General features: G+C 43.7%; 1 protein-coding gene across 4 annotated transcripts in view; it reads left to right on the forward strand.

The window, feature by feature from the left end:
* Nucleotides 1–14,294: 14,294 nt before the first annotated feature.
* The window catches only part of LOC127433366 (interleukin-6 receptor subunit beta-like), a 48,836-nt gene continuing 39,457 nt past the window's right edge, over nt 14,295–23,673 (forward strand). For 2 of the 4 annotated variants that reach the window (XM_051685209.1, XM_051685210.1), the window contains exon 1: nt 19,163–19,199. In XM_051685209.1, coding sequence (XP_051541169.1) covers nt 19,175–19,199 — 25 coding nt within the window. In that variant the 5' untranslated portion in view covers nt 19,163–19,174. Of the gene's footprint in view, nt 14,351–15,915; nt 16,074–19,162; nt 19,200–23,673 lie in introns of those variants that run through there. The other 2 variants (XM_051685212.1, XM_051685211.1) reach the window with 2 other exon arrangements.

Below are 23,673 nucleotides of genomic sequence, written 5' to 3' on the forward strand. Positions count from 1 at the left end.
AGCGTGAGGGGAAGGCGGCCCAGCATCCAGCCCGTCGGTGGCAACGTGAGCAGTTCACCCCCAGCGACTCATTACGGCGTCCGGGGGTCCAAAGAACGGGTCCGGCAGGAGGTCCACTCGTCTGATCCCTCCTTCAAAAAGTTTTTGAAATTGATGACTCGGACCAAATAATAAAGAAAAGCAGCCAATAAGTGCCCAACATAGATGGGAACTCCTTCAATACTTTTTTAAATGCATCCCATGGTGATACCTCAAGAAGTTGGTTGAAAAAATGTCAAGAGTACATGTCTGCAAATTGTAGGCAAAGGGTGACTACTTTGAAGATGCTAAAATATAACACTGTTTTGATTTATTTTGTATTTTTATAGTCACAACATAATTCCCATAGTTCCATTTATGTTATTCCATAGTTTTGATGACTTTACTATTATTCTAAAATGTGAAGAAAAAAAATTATAATAAAGAATGAGTAAGTGTTTCAAAACTTTTCAAAACCGGTAGTGTATTCCTGAGGCATTTTGCATCAATACCTCAAAAAATTCAATTTCAAAGCTCCGGACAGAAATGGCACAGAGTTTGCACTCTTCCTCAGGTAATGTGATGATAAAATGTATACATTATTTCACACAACAGCAATGAAATATGCTCCAAAATAGTACATTTGTACCGTTTTCTTGTTAGATTCGAAAGAGGAATACTGTGCTGTTAGACTACAAGAACTTTCACAAAGTAGGGGGAGAGGAGCAGCAGTCATTGACTGGGTACATTTCAGGGTGTTAATGTGACAGTGTCTAAAGCTTAGGACTGGTAACCATAAGTTTGCTGGTTTAAAGTCACATAATGAGTGAGCTATGAGCCATCACCATTCTGGTCTTGAGCTAGACAAATAACCTATAGTTGCTGCAATGGGACTGTTCCTCCAGTAAATGAACAATAACTGTGTAACACTTCTCAGTGAAAGGAGGAGGCGAGAAGCAGATTTCCTGGTTCAGGTAAGCGTTTTATTCTCCTCACTGCAGCAAATACACTCTTTCAGGGCTTTCACGCTGTTCAATAATTCACTCTAAAAATAAACAAACTACTTCACAATAATAAACTCTCAGCTTCGCAATAATAAACTCTTGGCTTCACAATAGGGTCTCTGGTGCCCAGGCTCTCTCTCTCGTCTAAGTGCTGCGTGGCCCTATTTATGCCGCTCTCCCCGTGCTTACTGAAATTAGAGACAGGTGTTAGACATAATTTAGCTCAGGTGTAAGCGCCCTTACCGCTTTCTCTCTCTCCAGAGAGATGCTTGACCACGCCCCCGCTGCCACATATCCCCACCACCCGACTCAGGCCGGGGCGGCATCCGGCCTGCCTACCACTCCCCCCCGATTCCTTGAAAGGAAGTCGGCGACAGCCATCTGCGCCCCCGGTCTGTGGACCACCTTGAACTTAAACGGCTGAAGAGCCAGATACCAACGGGTGATCTGGGCATTAGTATCTTTCATGCGGTGGAGCCACTGGAGTGGGACGTGATCCGAGCAGAGGGTGAAGGCCCGCCCCAGCAGGTAGTATCGGAGTGTGAGGACCGCCCACTTGATGGCGAGACACTCCTTTTCCACGGTGCTGTACTTAGTTTCCCTTAATGAGAGCTTACGGCTAATGTACAGCACCGGGCGCTCCTCCCCCTCCACCACCTGCGAGAGTACGGCCCCCAGCCCCCTGTCTGAAGCATCTGTCTGTAAAACAAAAGGGAGAGAGAAGTCAGGTGAATGTAAAAGCGGCCCCCCGCAAAGTGCGGCTTTAACTTGCGTGAACGCCCGTTGACACTGCTCCGTCCACTGGACCGGATCTGGAGCTCCCTTTTTAGTGAGATCAGTCAGCGGGCTGGTGACGTCCGAATAATTAGGTACGAACCTTCTATAATAGCCAGCCAGCCCCAGGAACTGTCTCACCCCCTTTTTAGTCTTGGGTCTTGGGCAGGTCGCAATCGCCGCTGTCTTGTCAATTTGGGGACGCACCTGCCCGTGGCCCAAGTGGAACCCCAGATACCGTACCTCCACCTGTCCAATCGCGCACTTCTTCGGATTTTCTGTGAGTCCCGCTTGGCGCAGCGATCTCAGAACCGCCCTCAGATGTTGCATGTGCCGCTGCCAATCATTGCTATAAATAATGATATCATCTAAATAGGCAGCGGCGTAAGCTGAATGTGGTCTGAGGATTCGGTCCATGAGACGCTGAAACGTAGCCGGGGCTCCAAACAAACCGAACGGAAGAGTCACAAATTGGTGTAATCCAAACGGTGTGGAGAAGGCGGTTTTCTCACGGGAAATTGGTGTCAAGGGGATCTGCCAATAACCCGAGCAGTGCCCAACCGATCGAGCAACTCATCAATGCGAGGCATTGGATATGCATCAAATTTAGACACCGCGTTGACTTTTCTATAATCCACACAGAATCGTACAGACCCATCGCTCTTAGGCACTAGAACAACAGGGCTGGACCAATCACTGTGGGATTCTTCTATTACCCCCATATCAAGCATCGCATCCAATTCTTCCCGAACGATTTTCTTCTTGTGTTCGGGTAATCGATAGGGGTGGCTACGTACCACGACCCCTGGCTCGGTCTCGATGTGGTGATGGATGAGGTTTGTACGTCCCGGTAGAGGGGAGAACACATCTGCAAACTCCTGTTGCAACCTAGCAACCTCCGCGAGTTGGCTCGGTGAGAGGTGGTCTCCGCAAATGACCGGGGTGAACTGATTATGTTTTGAACTCACCTCTGGTCCGAGCTCCGCCTTCTCGGGAACTACCGTAGCCAACGTCACGGAAACCGCCTCCCTCCACAATTTCAGGAGATTGAGGTGGTATATTTGACGTGCGTCCCCTCTATCGGTTCGTTTAACCTCATAATCGAGATCTCCCACTCGTCGTGTGACCTCAAAGGGTCCTTGCCACTTGGTGAGTAATTTAGAGCTCGATGTGGGAAGCAATACAAGCACTTTATCTCCCGGTGCAAATTCCCTTAGCTGAGTTCCCCTGTCATACAGTCGGTGCTGTCGTTCTTGAGCTTGGAGCAAATTCTCCTGTGTTAGTTGCCCCAAGGTGTGGAGTTTTGCTCTAAGATCAAGAACGTACTGAATTTCATTTTTACTGTTTGAAGGTCCTTCCTCCCAGGCCTCTCGCAATACATCAAGCATGCCGCGTGGGCGTCGCCCATACAGCAGCTCGAATGGGGAGAAGCCAGTGGAGGCTTGCAGGACCTCTCGTACTGCAAATAACAGGGGGTCGAGCCATTTATCCCAATTCCTAGCATCATCGTGCACGAACTTACAAATCATGTTTTTGAGGGTTTTATTAAATTGTTCCACCAAGCCATCCGTTTGAGGATGGTATACGCTGGTGCGAATCGATTTAATATTTAACAACTCGTACAGTTCGCATAGTGTCCGTGACATAAATGTTGTGCCCTGATCGGTGAGGATTTCTTTCGGAATCCCCACCCGGGAGATTATTTTGAAGAGAGCCTACGCAACACTGCGTGCTGAGATGTTGCGAAGAGGCACTGCTTCTGGATATCGCGTTGCATAGTCCACTAGGATCAATACAAAGCGATGTCCGCTTGCTGACCGTTCTAATGGCCTGACGAGGTCCATTCCAATTCTCTCAAAGGGGACCTCGATCAGAGGGAGAGGGCGCAATGGCGCTTTTGGGGTGGCCGGTGGGTTAACCAGCTGGCATTCGCGGCATGCCGCACACCACCTGCGGACATCGCCGCCAATGCCCGGCCAATAGAAACGGGCTATTAGACGGTTCAGTGTTTTCCTTTCTCCTAGGTGACCCGCCATGGGATTATAATGAGCCGCCTGGAATACCATTTCCCGACGGCTCCTGGGAATCAAAAGTTGGGTTGTATCCTCTTTGGTCCAAGTGTCCTGTGTCACTCTATACAACCGGTCATTTATAATTGCAAAATAGGGGTATGAAAGGGCGATGTCAGGCTGGAGTCGTTGACCATCGATGACTCACTTGGTCAAAGGCGTGTTTGAGTGTTTCGTCTTGCGACTGCTCCAAAGGGAAATCCCTGTCAGGGAATCCCCTGAAAAGGGGAGGGGCTGCAGCCTCTCCCCCTCTCTCGTCATTATGATGGGGAGCTGTCGAGGACGGCCCCGGCTCCGCCTCCCCTACCAGAGCATCGCACTTCACACATCTCCCTATTTTCGTACAGGACCCATCCGCGCAAATTCCCTTTAATAAAACTCTAAAATCTGGCCAATCAGTCCCCAAAATCAGCAGATGGGTGAGGCGGGAACTAACCGCGGCCTCCACTCTATGCTTTTTCCCCCGAAATTTAATCGTCAGGGTCACCACCGGATACTTGTGAATATCCCCGTGTACACATTTCACCTTCACCGTTTTAGTTGTGACCAATGCCTCGGGTTGAACCAGGCGTTGGTGGATAGTGGTTTGATTACAACCGATGTCCACCAACGCTTGGTGAGTACCCCCCTTGACACTTACCGGTATCCGGTACGCTCCGGCCCGGTCGGGGGCAGCCTGTGGGAGGTCAGAGACCCGCACCACCGTCCCCAGCTCCATCAGAGGGCACTGATCTCGGAAGTGGCTCGGGTCTCCGCACCTCCAGCAGGCCGGCCCGGGCGCTACGCCCGCACTTGCGTCGGCGGGCGCCCCCCCCCCGAGGGGGAGAGCAGCAGGGCATTGGAGTAGGGGAAGGTGTCGCCTCCCACACCCGGGGAACTGGTCTCCGTGGCTGAAGTCCTCCTCGTCTGCATGGGGCAGGAACGGGACCTGGAGAGAGAGCAGAACGAGAGGAGATAGGGGAGGGGAATGAGACGGGGAAGAGAGAGAGAGAGGGAGGGAGGGCTCATCCGCCCTCAGGATCGCCGCCATGTGGTCCTCCGTAAGACGGACAGCTTCCTCCAGCGACGCCGGGCGGTGGCACTGGACCCACTCCGCCGTCCCTTTTGGCAGTTGACGTATTAATTGCTCCAGTACCACCTGGTCGATGATCGCGTCGACGCCGCGGTCCCTCGCTAGCAACCATCTTCGGCAGCCGTCGCGGAGCCGTTGGGCGAAGGCAAACGGGCGGACGGAGTTCTCCAACTTCAGGCTCCGGAAGAGCTGACGACTTTCTTCCGGACTCCGACCAACCCGTTGCAGGATGGCATCGCTGGTAGTTGTTGAGCCACGAGTTGGGCTTCCCCGGACAGCAGCGGTATGAGTCGGGCCACCCACTGGTCGAGCGGCCAGCCCCAGATCTCAGCGGTGCATTCAAAGAGTTCCAGGAAGGCCTCTGGGTCGTCCGCCGCCCCCATCTTTTGTAACGCAGGCGGGGGTAACGGCGTGTGGGTGTCCGGGTTCGCGGCTGGGGATGCCTCCTGGCTGAGAAGGCTCCGGATCGCCTGTCGGTCCTCTGCTCGAGCACGCATGAGCTCCACAAACCGGCGGTCTTGATCTTGTTGGAGCTCAAGCAGGGATTGCTGGTGGCTCCGATGTAGGCCAGCGAGGGCTTGGAGGATCTCCACCAACTGGGAGGACACTACGGGGCGACTTCCGTCCATCTTCGAACTTTTTCCCGGGTTTCGGCACCAGTGTAACACTTCTCAGTGGAAGGAGGAGGCGAGAAGCAGATTTCCTGGTTCAGGTAAGCGTTTTATTCTCCTTACTGCAGCAAATGCACTCGTTCAGGGCTCTTACACTGTTCAATGACTAACTCTAAAAATAAACAAACTACTTCACAATAATAAACTCTCAGCTTCGCAATAATAAACTCTTGGCTTCACAATTGGCTCTCTGGTGCCCAGGCTCTCTCTCTCGTCTAAGTGCTGCATGGCCCTATTTATGCCGCTTTCCCCGTGCTCACTGAAATTAGAGACAGGTGTTAGACATAATTTAGCTCAGGTGTAAGCGCCCATACCGCTTTCTCTCTCTCCAGAGAGATGCTTGACCACGCCCCCGCTGCCACAGTCACAAATTGATGTAATCCAAACGGTGTGGAGAAGGCATTTTTTTCACAGGAAATTGGTGTCAAGGGGATCTGCCAATAACCCTTTGTCAAATCCAATGTCGAATAAAATTGAGCAGTGCCCAAATGATCGAGCAACTCATCAATGCAAGGCATTGGATATGCATCAAATTTAGACACCACGTTGACTTTCCTATAATCCACACAGAACCGTACAGACCCGTCGCCCTTAGGCACTAGAACAACTGGGCTGGACCAATCACTGTGGGATTCTTCTATTACCCCCATATCGAGCATTGCATCCAATTCTTCCCGAACGATTCGGGTAATCGATAGGGGCGGCTATGCACCACAACCCCCGGCTCGGTCTCGATGTGGTGATGGATGAGGTTTGTACGTCCCAGTAGAGGAGAGAACACATCCGCAAACTCCTGTTCCAACCTAGCAACCTCCGCGAGTTGACTCGGTGAGAGGTGGTCTCCACAAGTGACCGGGGTGAACTGTTTATGCTTTGAACTCACCTCTGGTCCGAGCTCCGCCTTCTCGGGAACTACCGTAGCCAACGTCACGGGGACCACCTCCCTTCACAATTTCAGGAGATTGAGGTGGTATATTTGACGTGCGCCCCCTCTATCGGTTCGTTTAACCTCATAATCGAGATCTCCCACTCGTCGTGTGACCTCAAAGGGTCCTTGCCACTTGGCGAGTAATTTAGAGGTCAATATGGGAAGCAATGCAAACACTTTATCTCCCGGTGCAAATTCCCTTAGCTGAGTTCCCCTTTCATACAGTCGGTGCTGTCGTTCTTGAGCTTGGAGCAAATTCTCCTGTGTTAGCTGCCCCAAAGTGTGGAGACTTGCTCTAAGATCAAGAACGTATTGAATTGGAGTTAGGCTGGACGCCATGCAAAGAGCAGACGTGTGAGCGACGAGCTCTGTGCACTTTGCTGAATTTTCGATTATTTTCATATTATAATCTGGTGAAATTTGTTTCACCCAGTTACACATTTGCCCTTTGTTGCAAAACATGGCAAAGAAGTCAAAATCCTCGGGCTTGGGAGACATTAAAAGACACTTACGTGTTCAGGATGAAAGCCCCGACAGGCCTACAGACCGGGGACTCGATTTGGATGGCGCGGCGAGGAGATCCAGCATCAGTTGTCCAACTTGTCGGTGATGTTGACGAAGATTCTTGCTGACTTGGAGGATCTCGCTGTAATACGTCGATCGATCACGGCGATGGAAATAAAATTCTCCGAGTTAGGTACAAGAGTGACGTTGAAAAACGAATCGATTTTCTGGAATCTTCGGAGAGGGAATTAACCGCTAATCCACCTGCGACCAAAGTTGATCTGGAACATCTCCTTGAAAAGCTTGAAGATCTTGAAAATAGAAGCCGCAGGAATAACGTTCGAATTGTTGGAATTCCTGAGCTTGAGGAGGGCAGAGATATGGTGAAATTCCTAGACGAGTTTTTCCCGAGTCTGCTCGACATCACAGGCCACAAGCTGGAAATTGAGCGAGCTCACAGAGTCCCGTCTCACAGATCTGCTGAGAGAGACAGGCCCCAATCGATTCTGGCCAGATTTCTGAAAACATCCGATAAAGATCTTGTGTTGCAGGATGTGTAAAAATCTTGGTCTTACAGATATTTGGAGACTTTTGAACCCATCTGGTAGGGACTATACATTTTTTTCATCAGTCCACAAGATTTATTCTAGAATAGATTTTTTTTAAATATCCAAATCCCTTATTTCATCTGTTGTTGATTGCTCAATTGGAAATATCTTAGTCTCAGATCACGCCCTGGTAAGTTTAGAGGTGATGCCACATATAGAGAAAAATAAATCTTATAGTTGGCACCTTAATGTGTCCCTTTTGCAAAATCCTGATTTCCAACAAATGTTAAAGACTGAAATCAGTGTTTATATGGAGACCAACTGGTCCTCGGTATCCTCTGTGGGCGTGGCTTGGGAGGCACTTAAAGTGGTTCTTAGGGGTCGGATCATACAGTATGCCTCATTCATCAAAAAATCCAAAGCACAAGAACTTGTGGAGTTGGAAGGAAATATTAAAAGTGCAGAGGCAGAGCTGAAGCGCCGTATGTCATCTGATGGCCTCAGAGAATTGACCCGACTGAAATACAGATATAATTCTATTTTGTCACGGAAAGTGGAGTTTTGGTTATTCAGGGCAAGACAGTCATACTTTGAGTCAGGTGATAAAGCAGATATATAAAGCAGAGAGAGTCTTTTTCTATCATTCCCTCAGTGAAATCTGCTTGTGGTGAAATATTCACCTCGGCTATTGATATTAATAATGCTTTTAAAGAATTCTATCTTGATCTCTATAGGTCCACGTCTTCGTCTACTGATGGAGATATTAGGAACTTTGTGGAACCATTAGATCTCCCTAAACTGACGAATGAGCAAAAAAACTCCCTTGATTCTGAGATAACCTTGGAGGAGCTTGATGAGGTAATTAAGTCCCTGCCTTCAGGCAAGTCTCCAGGGCCTGACGGCTTTGCCGCTGAGTTTTTCAAATCTTATGCTACAGAACTGGCTCCACTTTTGTTAGAAGTTTATACTGATTCATTAAAGAATGGAAAGCTTCCGCCAACCATGACACAAGCCCGGATCAGTCTGATTCTAAAAAAGGATAAAGATCCAAGCGAGTGTAAAAGTTACCGCCCAATTTCGCTGATCCAGTTAGATGTAAAAATTTTGTCCAAAATTCTGGCTAATCGATTAAGTAAAGTTATGACATCTCTTATACATATAGATCAGGTGGGGTTTATTCGAGGCCGTAGTTCTTCTGATAATATTAGGCGTTTCATCAATATCATGTGGTCAGTAGCAAATGAACAATCTCCGGTTGCTGCCATCTCTCTTGACGCCGAAAAGGCGTTTGATATGGTAGAATGGGATTATCTTTTCAAGATTTTGGAAAGGTATGGGTTCGGGAATACATTTATTGGTTGGATTAAGTTACTTTATAGACACCCTGTAGCAGCGGTACAAACAAATGGGTTAATTTCAGATTATTTTACTCTGGATAGGGGCACCCGGCAGGGTTGCCCTCTTTCCCCATTATTGTTCTGTCTTGCCCTGGAACCATTAGCAGCCGCGATAAGAAAGGAGGATGATTTTCCAGGGGTGACGGCGGGAGGTGTAGCGCATAAGCTTCTGCTTTACGCAGATGATATTTTATTATTCGTCTCCGACCCCACTAGATCCATGCCTTGCCTCCACAAAATTATTAACTCCTTTTCCAAATTCTCAGGATACAGAGTCAATTGGTCTAAATCCGAAGCTTTGGCTTTGACAGCGTACTGTCCAGTAACGGCTTTCCAGCCGGGCGCCTTCATGTGGCCCAAACAGGGAATTAAGTATTTGGGAATTTTATTCCCAGCAAATTTGTCTGATTTAGTCAGAGTTAATTTTGATCCCTTAATAAAAAGGTTTTCGAATGATATGGACAGGTGGGCTTCATTACACTTATCGATGATTGGGAAGGTTAATGTTATTAAAATGAATTGCATTCCAAAATTTAACTATCTGCTACAATCTCTCCCTGTAGATGTCCCTCTCTCTTATTTTAAGCAATTTGATAGCATAGTGAAGTCCTTCATTTGGAATGGTAAGCGTCCCAGGTTAAATTTCAGTAAATTACATAGGCCGATTGACCAAGGTGGGTTAGGCCTACCCAAGATTTTATTTTATTATTATGCATTCAGTCTTAGACATTTGGTTCATTGCTCACTTCCACCTGAGAGAGCTCCTCCCTGGTTTTGTATTGAAAAGGAAGTTCTTGCCCCTATCTTGCCACTGCAAAGCCTTTCGATTAAACTAGCTGGAGAGGTTAAGTCGCACCCCGTTATTTTGCATTTACACTCGATATGGACAAAAGTGTCCAGAGTGTTTAATTCTGATATTTATTTAAATGTTGCCTCGAGCATATGGCAGAACCCTAAACTATGCATTAATAAGTCCCCTTTCTGTTGGTCAGATTGGATCGTGAGGGGGGTTAATACACTTGGTGACCTATATGAGGGTGGAGTATTGAGATCTTTTGAAAATTTGGTTCAACATTTTGGGATTCCCAGATCTCAGTTTTATAAGTATTTACAGCTGCGCCACCTGCTCTGCTCTGTTTTTGGGAGTAGCATACACCCCCCTAGAGTGGCAGATACTCTGGAAGTGGTGATTGCTGCTTTTGGGAAGGGTCATGAGGCATCAGTGTATTACTCCTTGTTAATTCAGAGTCTGGGGGACCGAGCTTTAAATTCTCTTAAAAGATTATGGGAGAAAGATTTAAACTTGGTATTGGAGGAGGGAGTGTGGGCAAGGATTCTAAAAAACATAAAGTGTGCATCTAGAGATGCAAGGGTTCGCCTTATGCAATTTAAGATTTTACATAGATTTTATTGGACCCCCTCTAGATTGTATAGGCTTGGTCTTAAGGACACACCCATCTGCTGGCGATGCCATACTGAAGATGGAGACACCATCCATGTTTTTTGGGGGTGCCTTTAGATCCAAGAATTTTGGCTGAAGATGCAAAGTTTTGTGTGTGATGTGTTGGGCACTCAGGTCTTGTTCTGCCCCAGACTCTGTATTTTGGGTGATAGGGAGGTCATGGATTTGGTAGATAAGCACAAGAAGGACTGGGTTTTGACCGGTGTGAAGATTGGTAGACAGATTATTTTGAGGAGTTGGAAGTCGGATGGAGCACCCTCGTTCCCGGAGTGGTGCGCGGAGATGGGGAGGGTGGCTGCCTTCGAGGAGGGGTCGAGTATTAGGATGGGGGTTAGGGAAACTTACAATAAGAAATGGGGCAATTATTTAGCATTTTTGAGGGAATCTCGAGGTGGGGCGGTGGAGGGAGTAATTTAAAGGTTTTTTTTTTTTTTTTTTAATTTTTTTTTTTTTTTTTATTATTATTATACTTGATTATTGTATGTTATTTTATGTTGTTGTTTTAGTTTTCTGTGTGTGTGTGTCTATATTCTATTGACCACAGGTGTGTTCTTGGGGGGGGTCAGGGTGGTTTGAGAGTTTGGTAGGGGGAGGGGATATAGTGGGGGTTTAATGTTAAAAGTTTTTGATTCATTATATAGATGTTGTTGTATTTCTTGTGTTAATTTATGAATCAATAAAAAAATGTAATAACAAAAAAAATAAAATAAAAAAGAACGTATTGAATTTCATTTTTACTGTTTGAAGGTCCCTCCTCCCAGGCCTCTCGCAATACATCAAGCACACCACGTGGGCGTCGCCCATACAGCAGCTCGAATGGGGAGAAGCCAGTGGAGGCTTGCGGGACCTCTCGTACTGCAAATAACAGGGGGTCGAGCCATTTATTCCAATTTCTAGCATCGTCGTGCACGAACTTACGAATCATGTTTTTGAGGGTTTTATTAAATCGTTCCACCAGGCCATCCGTTTGAGGATGGTATACGCTGGTGCGAATCGATTTAATACTTAACAACTCGTACAATTCGCGTAGTGTCTGTGACATAAACGTTGTGCCCTGATCGGTGAGGATTTCTTTCGGAATCCCCACCCGGGAGATTATTTTGAAGAGTGCCTCCACAACACTGCGTGCTGAGATGTTGCGAAGAGGCACTGCTTCCGGATATCGCGTTGCATAGTCCACTAGGACCAATACAAAGCAATGTCCGCGTGCTGACCGTTCTAATGGCCCAACAAGGTCCATTCCAATTCTCTCAAAGGGGACCTCGATCAAAGGAAGAGGGCGCTTTTGGGGTGGCCGGTGGGTTAACCAGCTGGCATTCGCGGCATGCCTGCGGATATCGCCGCCAATATCCGGCCAATAGAAATGGGCTATTAGACGGTTCAGTGTTTTCCTTTCTCCTAAGTGACCCGCCATGGGATTATAATGAGCCGCCTGGAATACCATTTCCCGACGGCTCCGTGTAATCAAAAGTTGGGTTGTATCCTCTTTAGTCTGAGCATCCTGTGTCTTTCTATACAACCGCTCATTTATAATCGCAAAATAGGGGTATGAAAGGGCAGTGTCCGGCTCGAGTCGTTGACCATCGATGACTCTCACTTGATCGAAGGCGTGTTTGAGGGTTTCGTCTCGTGACTGCTCCAAAGGGAAATCCCCCTCAGGGAATTCCCTGAGAAGGGGAGGGGCTGAAGCCTCTCCCCCTCTCTCGTCATTATGACGCGGAGCTGTCGAGGACGGCCCCTGCTCCGCCTCCCCTGCCAGAGCATCGCACATTGCACATCTCCCTAACTTCATACAGGACCCATCCGCGCAAATTCCCTTTAATAAAACTCTAAAATCAGGCCAATCAGTCCCCAAAATCAGCGGATGGGTGAGGCGGGAACTAACTGCGGCCTCCACTCTATGCTTTTTCCCCCGGAATTTAATCGTCAGGGTCACCACCGGATACTTATGAATATCCCTGTGCACACATTTCACCCTCACCGTTTTAGTTGTGGCCAGTGCCTCGGATTGAACCAAGCGTTGGTGGATAGTGGTTTGATTACAACCGGTGTCCACCAACGCTTGATGAGAACCCCCCTTGACACTTACCGGTATCCGATACGCTCCGGCCCGGTCGGGGGCAGCCTGTGGGAGGTCAGAGACCCGCACCACCATCCCCAGCTCCATCAGAGGGCACTGATCACGGAAGTGGTCCGGGTCCCCGCACCTCCAGCAGGCTGGCCCAGGCGCTACGCCTGCACTTACGTCGGCGGGCGCCCCCCCCCCCCGAGGGGGAGAGCGGCGGGGCATCGGGATAGGGGAAGGTGTCGGCTCCCACACCCGGGGAACTGGTCTCAGTGGCTGAAGTCTTCCTCGTCTGCGTGGGGCAGGAATGGGACCTGGAGAGAGAGCAGAACGAGAGGAGAGAGGGGAGGGGAATGAGACGGGGAAGAGAGAGAGAGTGGGAGGGCTCTTCCGCCCTCGGGATCGCCGCCATGTGGTCCTCCGCAAGCCGGATGGCTTCCTCCAGCGACGCCGGGCGGTGGCACTGGACCCACTCCGCCGTCCCCTTTGGCAGTCGATGTATTAACTGCTCCAGTACCACCTGGTCGATGATCCCGTCGACGCCGCGGTCCCCCACTAGCAACCATCTTCGGCAGACATCGCGGAGCCGTTGGGCGAAGGCAAACGGGCGGTCGGAGCTCTCCAGCTTCAGGTTCCAGAAGAGTTGACAACTTTCTTCCGGACTCCGACCAACCCGTTGTAGGATGACTTTCTTTAAGTCTCCGTAAGCCAGGAGGCTCGTCGCTGGCAGTTGTTGAGCCGTGAGCTGGGCTTCCCCGGACAGTAGCAGGATGAGTCGGGCCGCCCACTGGCCGAGCGGCCAGCCCCAGATCTCGGCAGTGCGTTCGAACAGATCCAGGAATGCCTCTGGGTCGTCCGCCGCCCCCATCTTCTGTAACGCAGGCGGGGGTAACGGCGTGTGGGTGTCCGGGGTCACAGCTGGGGATGCCTCCTGGCTGAGGAGGCTCCGGATCGCCTGTCGGTCTTCTGCTTGAGCGCGCATGAGCTCCACAAACTGGTGGTCTTGATCTTGCCGGAGCTCAAGCAGGGATTGCTGGTGGCTCCGATGTAAGCCAGCGAGGGCTTGGAGGATCTCAGCCAACTGGGAGGACTCTACGGGGCGACTTCCGTCCATCTTCAAACCTTTTTCCCGGGTTTCGGTACCAGTGTAACACTTCTCAGTGAAAGGAGGAGGTGAGAAGCAGATTTCCTGGTTCAGGTAAGCGTTTTATACTCCTCACTGCAGCAAATACACTCTTTCAGGGCTTTCACACTGTTCAATAATTCATTCTAAAAATAAACAAACTACTTCACAATAATAAACTCTCAGCTTCGCAATAATAAACTCTTGGCTTCACAATAGGGTCTCTGGTGCCCAGGCTCTCTCTCTCGTCTACTTGCGGTGTGGCTCTATTTATGCCGCTCTCCCCGTGCTCACTGAAATTAGAGACAGGTGTTAGACATAATTTAGCTCAGGTGTAAGCGTGCTTACCGCTTCCGGAGAGATGCTTGACCACGCCCCCGCTGCCACAAACTGGTGTTAGACAAAAACATCTGCTTTTGATTACTTGAAAAATAACTACTTAACATAAATATTAATGAGCTCTTGGCATCACTGTTGTTAAGGAGTAAAAACTTGTTGTGATACTGTTTTGATCATTTTTTAAAGTACAATTGTAGTTTTGGAATTCTTAGACTTTTAGTTTACCTGTGTGCTATATTCTCTCTTTGCATGTATTAACTATTGTCCCTTGTTTTTCTGTGTTTTGTTTGTTTCAGATTCAGTGTGAAAGCTGTGAACACTGGTTTCATGACTGTTGCCTGAAATCATATAGTGTCCCAGACAAACAATCTACATGGTATTGTGCCCTGTGTATTACAATAATAAATAAAACATAGAACAGGACAAGAGGAAAAAAATAGAGATTTGTAATAAAATAATTATTTTTAATTATTAAAGGAATTTTTTTTTTCTCCTAAAGTATGTTTATTGGAGTTTTGGTTTATTATGTTTTTTCTATTTAACAAAATATTTATGATTTTTATTTTTAAAAACTTATACTGTACTTTCAGATGTTCTATAATTATTTTCCTATTTATTTTGCACAACTACTGAAAAAAGTCATTTTGGGTTTGAACAATAACTGTGTCTCTTTTTTTTTTTTTTTTTTTTTTTTGCCAGCCCTCTTCACTATCTTGAACCTTCTTGTAATAATAATGCTTTGCCATTGGTTTTGAGTCTAGGTCAAACGGTCATAGAGTTTAATAGATTTATAGGGATCATTGAATCTGTATAAAAAGTACTGAACGTGTACTCCCAAAAACAAGTCTTGTGCTATATAAATAATCATATTCTGAGTGTTTTGCAGTTGGTTTCATGTCTCTAGGTCAAATGGTCATTGAGTTTAATGGAATTATAGGGATGCAAATATCTTTTAAAAAGTACTGAACGTGTACTCCAAAAGCAAGTCTTGTGCTATATAAAGAATACTATTCTGAGTGTATTACAGTTGGTTTTATGTCTCTAGGTCAAACGGTCATTGAGTTTAATGGAATTAGAATATTACAAACATTTACACTACTATATTTCTTTGAAAACATATAGAATGTAAATTCCACAGAGGCTTGTGTCATGAAAGGGATATTTTTAACAACATTTCATATTTGTTGTGATGTCATAATGTAAAATGGTTAAATTGTTTAATTTATTTATAGGGCTAACATTTCAGCTTTGTGCTAGGCTAGGCTATTCATGCATTTCCAAGTTGGTTTGGCTTGAAAATGTGATCGGCACGGAGAGTTTAATGAGTATTGTCGCGAATGTCAAATATAAAACTAACTTTACCGCACTTTTCCATTTGTAGTTCTTCCTTCTTAATATTACGGTAATGACCAATATAGGCAACTTATGTTTATGCACTGCTGGGACACTGGGAGTCATTTAGAAACTGATTGCTTTTCTCTCAGCAGGTCGAAGCACATCCTGAACATGAGACTTTTGCCAACAAAGGGCGTGGTCATTCCAATAAAATTCCCAGAATTACGCAACACTGTTTGATAACAACAAAAAAGATGTAGAGCTACTTATAAATTATACTGCATAGTTTTCATAAAAACATAAGTGTAATAACAAAAAGAGAAAGTGCTCTCCCTCGTTTTTATGCTGTTCCCCATGTAAATAAACTCAAGCCACACGAGCTGCTATTGGCTGAAGAAAGATCATTTTACAGCTCTTTCAGGGTAGTGGGCGGAGACTAACTGGAAATGAAATAGATTATGAATCACAGGGCATATTTGAATGACTGACAGCTCTGGTGACCAATCACGAGAGGAGTTCAGAAGACCGATCGTCTGTGCTGTGCGCATGCTCAGAATACTTCGATCTCTAGCAGACAGTAACGGTCTTGCGTGATAGTGAGCGCGAGCTTCAGGGAAATCCACACGCGTTCAGTGTGTGTGTTCAGATCAGACCGGAAATCCCTGACACAGGACGAGCTGAGAGACAAGTCGCCATGAGCTTCTGCGATGTTTTTCAGATGTTAAAATAGAAAGTAACTCGCATGATGTGATGACACTCTTATGGTAAGAAAACCATTAGGTGTGATTTTCAGCCTCTCTGGTATAACTCTGTGATATCGTTTGTTATTTTTGTTTTCTGTATGGTTCACGTTATAGATTACGCTTTACAGTGATCATGTTTTTGTGTTAATTACATCATTTTATTACATTGATACACTTATTGCGCTTGTTAATACTAGGAAATGAAATGTGCTTACTATGTTAATCATTTTGTTGAGCTTGTATTTACATTATGCTTGTGCTATTTCAATTAATTAAAATGTAACTGACCTGTTTGTAATCTGATGATTGTAATGTAAACTATATATACTACACGGTTATAGTCTTTTGTAGGTATAGTTGTTGTGGATTTGATTTTGTATGTGTTGTGAATTGTATTAGATATCCGATATTATAAATGTTGTAATTTCAACCTGCTCATTTAAAAGAACAAAATACGGCATTCACGCTAAACGTTTCAATATAGAATTTAGTATTCTTCAAGTAAAATCACACATCAAAACAAACATAATGTTGAGTAGAAAAGATGGGTAACTCTTTAGTTCTGTTGAAATAAGGTCTAACATCATCTGCTTGCAATATTGGCCTGTCCAGACAGATACTAAATTAAAAAAAGCAAATTGTCACCAATATATTGTGCATCCCCATATTTTAGGTGTTTGAATAATTTGCTTTTAATTTTGTTAATTAATGTCAGACCAGGTATGGAAATAAAATAGAAAGATGAAACTAATGCATTCAGTTAAGCGATGATAATAATGCAACCACAACCAGAAATGTTCATTAGTATATTTGTCCATGCCCTAACATTATAGTTTAGCATTATATATAAGACATTTCTGACTATTTGAATAAACATTATTACTCTGATAAGCACTATGTAATTTATTGATATTACTTAATTAATGAAATGAATCTGCATATAGACACAGATCTCTTCTGATTTCCATAATGAGGCAGTACTAGGGACAGCATGGACTATAAATCCAACAAATTATTGTTGCCGAATGAGCATTTTGGAGTTGATGCCCATACTCAGTGACATTCATTTTTGAAACTGAGGCAGAAATACTGGGAAAAAGGAAATTAAATTCAATATACATAAATAAATCAAAAAACACAATATTTGCCCAAATGTTGCCAGGGTTTGCAAGTTCCCAGTACGCTTTGCATGAACAAGCTATTCTGAAACAGATTGTTTTACTGTTTGCTGGCTTTATTGTTGCTGTTGTTGTCATTTTTATCATGTCCCTACGTCACCTGTTGTTTTGTTAGTTATTTGTGTGGTGATGTTAAGAGCTCATCTTTTAACTAGTGCTGCAGTCAATTAATTATTTTTTAATTGCATACTTTTTTGTAGTTAAAGGGTTAGTTCACCCAAAAATGAAAATTCTCTCATCATTTACTCACCCACATGCCATCCCAGATGTTTATAATTTTCTTTCTTCTGCTGAACACAAACAAAGATTTTTAGAAGAATATTTCAGCTCTGTAAGTCCATACAATGCAAGTGACGGTGATTAGCACTTTAAAGCTCCAAAAAGCGCAGACGGTCGTAGTAAAAGCAATCCATACAACTACAGTGGTTAAATTAATGTCTTCTAAAGCGATACGTTCACTTTGGGTGAGAACAAGATCAATATTTAAGTCTTTTTCACTATAATTGTTTACTTCTGGTCGCTCTCCGATGCCTGTCCACAATGGGACTCACTCCGCCTCTCGTGTAACTGTGCTTTCACACTGGCAGTTTAGTTAAAAAAAAGAGCACGGTTCGCATGAAAAATTGGTAATGTGAAAGCTGTCATGCGGACCGGGGAGCGCACCGTGGTACCGAACCCGAGACTACCTGTAGGAGGTGGTCTGCGTTCTGTTGCAATGGAACTGTAGCGTGATTCGCGTGAATGTGAAAGCAACTCGGACTCGGGTGCGCACGGGATCCACACATTCTTGAAAGTCCCAAAAAAGTAATGACACCACAATTACATACAAGTACAGTCTATCTGTCTATCTGTCTGTCTGTCTGTCTATCTATACACCTTATAAATACTATATATAAATACTATTATAGGTTATAAATATAGGGTATAGTAAGAGATGACAGTGGCGATAACTTCACCTTGGACACGAGTGTAAGCGTGCAGTGTAAACAAAGATGCAAATGAATTCCTTGCAATCAGCTGTCGCCTAAAAAAAACGGCATTTGCGAGCAGCAGCAAGCCGCCTTCCCCTGGACATCTGATGAATTACGCCATGAAGTGCACATATACGCAGTTATCGTTCACTCTGCTGTGCATAATGGCACCAAAATAACAAAAAACAAAACAAAAAGTATGATGAGTCGCGTTGTGTTCTCCATGCGTGTTTGTGATGACGTAAGATGAACGCAAATGGACTGGGGTTCGATAGAATCAAGTGAGTGTGAAACCAGACCAACGCTGCGGGGGGCACCGGGAACAATCGCACTCGGAATCGGACCACAGCTAACGTGCCCAGTGTGAAAGCCCCCTATGTTCACGCAAGAACTGACTTGATACAACCAGAAGTGCAGCACGATTTGTTTACAAGAGAATGCTGTTCACAAGCTTCATTGGTTTTGACCAAAAATTTGATTTTTTTTTTTTTTAAACCTATGTGGAGTGAGTACATTTTAATGACGATTGTATTTTATTCCATGTTTTTAGATTGGCCCTTGTCCATTTACCCATTTCAGTACTTTCAGGGTGGGTGTCTACAATGGGTAGTGAGGACATGGGCTGCTGACAAAATGTTTTCTGTTTGTTTAGCCAGTGTGTATCGACATAATCCTTCATCCATTTCCCTATGGGTTTTATTTGTGCTACCCAGCAGTAATACTTGAGACCTATCCCTCCTTCAGTCTTTATAAGCTGTAAAGTTTTTTATTTAATTCTTGGCCTCTGTCCTGCCCAAATAAATTTGGATATCAATTTTTCTAATTTTACTTTTGGGGATTTCCACAGGCAGACTCTGAAATGGGTAGAGAAGTCTTGGTAGCACATTCATGCATATGCATTCTATACGGCCTAGGAAGGATAGGGGGCTGACCATCGCTGCAGGTCTTTACAAGTGTCTTTGATTAACTTCTAATGATGGGGGTATGTGGATTCCCAGGTACGTGATGCCCTCTTTGGGCCACTTGAAGCCACTCCTATGTTCATTGCCTCTGTTTTGTCTGTATTTACTCTATACCCTGAGTAGAATCCAGACTCAGAAATTAGCTTTTTAAATTGGGTTATTGTTGATGTAGGATTTGATAATTAAAGCAAGACATCATCTGCATATAATGAGATTTTTTGCTCCTCACCTCCTATCATTATGACTTTTATATCAATACTTTTGGCTCTATGCTTATGGCATACAGGGGGACAGCCCTGTCTACATCCTCACTCTAATTTGAATGCCCCTGATTTGTACCCACTAACTTTGGTTGATGCATCTGTGGATTGGAGTACAGAGTTTGTATCCATTTAAAAAAAATAGGTCTAAAGTTTAATCCTCTCTTGGTTTGGAAGAGAAACTGCAAAGACACCCGGTCAAATGCTTTTTGTGCATCTAGTGATATAATTGCTGCCTCCTCACTTTTATGTAGTGAGTGGTTAGCTATATTTATAAACCCCTGTTCGATCTGGATGTGTGATATAGGTAATAACCTTATATAACCGTTGAGCTAAAATAGTTGTTAATATACGGAGGTCTCCATTTAATAGTGAGATTGGTCTGTATGACAGACATAATGCTGTATCTTTGCCCTCCTTAGGGATAACTACTATTGTTGCATCATTCCATGAAGGGGCCAAGACTCCTGTCTCTAGGGCTGTGTGATAATCTCTTTGAACATTTTATAGAATTAATTTGTGTAGCCATCAGGGCCAGGCCTTTTGTTATTTTTAAGTCTTAATGTTGTTTCCCAAATCTCCTCTTCTGTAACCTGTCTGTCTAGTTCTGCTTTCATCGAGTCAGTTAGCTGAGGTAGTTTTATACTCCACATGAAGTGTTTTAGTTCTTCATCATTCATGAATGTTTCAGTGTTTTTTTTTTACAGGGCCAAATAATTCGGAAATCTCATCTGATTTTGTAAGGAAAGTAGATATTTTCCTAGATTTTAGCTTTTGTACTGTATATGGTTGCGCGGTTTACCGGTACTAACGCAGTATCGCGATACCAAAAAAATGTAAACGATATGATATGGTGGTGGCGTAGTGGACTAAAGCACTGAACTGGTAAGCAGAAGGTTGTTGGTTCGATCACCACAGTCACCATCATTGTGTCCTTAAGCAAGACACTTAACTCCAGGTTGCTCCAGGGGGATTGTCCCTGTAATAAGGGCACTGTAAGTTGCTTTGGATAAAAGCGTCTGCCAAATGCGTAAATGTAAATATCATTTTGTTGCTTGTTTCAGTACCATATTACAGTATGCTGTCATTAGCAAAACGATATGAGATGTGACAGTTTTGAGATGAAATCAATGACAAATTGAAAATAAAATAAAAAGCCTCTGGATATGGCCAAATGTGATCATTAAACAGCAGAAGGATGTAATTTAATTAAATAATATACAGTCACCTGTGATGCACGCTACAGAATTAACAAGAGGTGCCACTCTGTTCATCTGCTTCACACACACGTGCACACACTCACACAAACTCAACACATGCTACTGGTTCTTAATTTTCATGCAGTGTGTTTATAGTATAAACGGCTGTTAACACTTAAACGGCTGTTAACACTACAGTGCAGCTCGGAGATTTCAGCTCAAGAGTCACGATAGGATTATCCCAGCACTAATGGGAAGCTTGTTATAACTAATCTGAAAAACAGGAACAACTCTAAGGGCCTGTCAAAATAAAAGTCCCACTAACATGAAAGCTCTATTCAAATGGATGCGTGAAATTGAAGATTTGTACTACTGTAGAAAAATGTAATATTCAAAAAGTAGCAATAATACTTATAATAACAATTATATAATATTAAATGGTTGATTTAATAATATTATTATTATTATCTGTATGCAATATCACAAATGCAAGTATTTTATCAGCATTTTGTTTTCATTAATGTTTTCATAAATACTGTGAAGCTCTGTTGTGCAGCATTTTATTTTACCAAAAATAAAATTGCAATGTTTTTGTAAAAAAAAAAAAAAAAAAAAAAATGTGTGTGTGTGTGTGTGTGTGTGTGTGTGTGTGTGTGTGTGTATATATATACACACACACACACACACACACACAACCGGTCAAAAGTTTTGAAACATTAATTCTTTATTTTTTTAATTATTATTATTATTTTTTTTTTTTCATATTTTAGAGTAATAGTAAAGTCATCAAAAGTATGGAATAACATAAATGGAAATATGGGAATTATGTTGTGACTAAACAAAATCCAAAATAAATCAAAACTGTGTTATATTTTAGCATCTTCAAAGTAGTCACCCTTTGCCTTGAATTTGCAGACATGTACTCTTGACATTTTCTCAACCAACTTCTTGAAGTATCACCCTGGGATGCTTTTTAAACAGTATTGAAGGATATCCCATCTGTGTTGGACACTTATTGGCTGCTTTTCTTTATTATTTGGTCCAAGTCATCAATTTCAAAACCTTTTTTTTTTATTATTACAATTTAGTTTTATAATGAAATAAATTAATATGGTGGCACAATTATATTTTTGTCTACAAAACTAATTTCAAACATTTAAGCATATGCCTTCAGATCAAAAGATTTTTAAGCTCATGAGAAACATTTCATTTTGACCAGTAGTGTGTGTGTATATACATATATATTTATATTTATGCATTTGGCAGACACTTTTATCCAAAGTGACTTACAGTGCCCTTATTACATGAACAATCCCCCTGGAGCAACCTGGAGTTAATTGTCTTGCTCAAGGACACAATGGTGGTGGCTGTGGGGATTGAACCAACAACCTTCTGCTTACCAGTTCAGTGCTTTAGTCCACTACACCAAGCTGTATGTATCAATTTGATTAAACACCATTTGATCATAACATTTAATTAAAACAGTTAACATGGAATCCAGAAAAATTTAGACAGAAAACACATCATTTGTATCTGTGAGACTTTATGCAGTTCTTTTAATCGTCATTTTCTGTGTATTTTCATAAAAAATCTGAGGCTTTTTATTTGTTGATTATAGTATCGATACCGAGATACCAGGGCTGGTATCGTACCGAAGCAAAAATATTGGTATCGGAGCAACCCTAGTACTGTATTTGTGGATTGTTGTTTTCTCAGATGGAATGCTAGTAGTCTGCTCGCCCTATTGCCATGTTCATAATATCTTTGCTTTGCAAATCTCAACTTGCCTACAATCTTGCTGGAGAGTAATGTTTTCAGTTCTCTACATGTCTCCATCAGTGCAGTTGATAATGTATTGGTTGGGGTCTGTTTTTGTTGTTGTTGGACATTCCACATTTTATGGTTAATTTAGAATTCCTCAATTCCGTCCTTGCTTTCCGCATCACAAATCTGCAAATTACAGGGCCCTAAATGTAGTTTTGTTCTATTGGCAATAGATAGTGAGATTGAGAGAAATTTGGTTCTGCATGGTTGTAGTATTCGTACATTAAGTCACATTAAGCATTTTTCATGTTAGTCGTTTAAGAATGTTCTGTTAATCAGGTGAACACAAAATAATAGTTGCTAGCTATTTGGCTGGAAGAAACATGGCAACCCATGCACAATGTGTATTTAACACAGCGTATTTGACGTCCTTTCTTCAAATATTCGATTACACATAGGGTGTTTTACAAGTAGCATTTTTGCACCCTTAAACGGGCACAGCGGGAAGGAGAAACCACTCAAAAGTAAGAAAATATTTGTTTTTCCACAAAGGGCCCTTCCACAAGACTGTTAGCGAAGAGTACATTCATACAGTAATTTTATGCTCCCTTTAGAGTGCCCACATCAAGAGCTCTGTCCTTTGGAGTGAGTAGGGCATAAGGATAATAATTGTTTATTGGAATTTGCCCATTGTGCCATGTATATTTGGACAGACAATTTGGAGTGACAAGTGTAGCTCGATTACACAAAAAACTGCTGTAACTCGATTATAACTGCGCATGTAAATGTACTGACTGAGACGTGGGACATTTTGGAGCATGTTTGCTCCAAAAAACATTGAGGACAGTTAATAAGAGAACAGATCGTATTGCATTTATTTTAGGGAAGGGCATTTTGGTCATTTTGTCTACTCGAGTACTCGGACTAATGAGTACTCTAGGGGCAATGACACGTACATAACTGTATATATATAATAACGTCTGACAAACGTCTTTGGCTGCTGCTGTTTTATTATAAACGTCTTGTTGTTCCAGTGTATCGTCTATTCATTATTATAGGCTGTTATAAAATAAAATGTTACAAAATGTACAAAATATTGCATAATCAAAATATAATGCATCATATTTTGTGATTATGTGAAGATTCACTGCCTAGCTCGGAAAGAATTTGCACAACGCACGTCTGTCTGTTCTTCCTTCAGGTTACCGTAGTAATCTTTGTAAGAGCGCACCAGTTTTTTTTAGTGACTGTCTGAACCGTTTATTTTCAAATCGCATTTGGCGAAAC

Source organism: Myxocyprinus asiaticus, chromosome 43 (genome assembly GCF_019703515.2).
Source record: "Myxocyprinus asiaticus isolate MX2 ecotype Aquarium Trade chromosome 43, UBuf_Myxa_2, whole genome shotgun sequence".
NCBI classification, from domain to species: Eukaryota; Metazoa; Chordata; class Actinopteri; order Cypriniformes; family Catostomidae; genus Myxocyprinus; species Myxocyprinus asiaticus.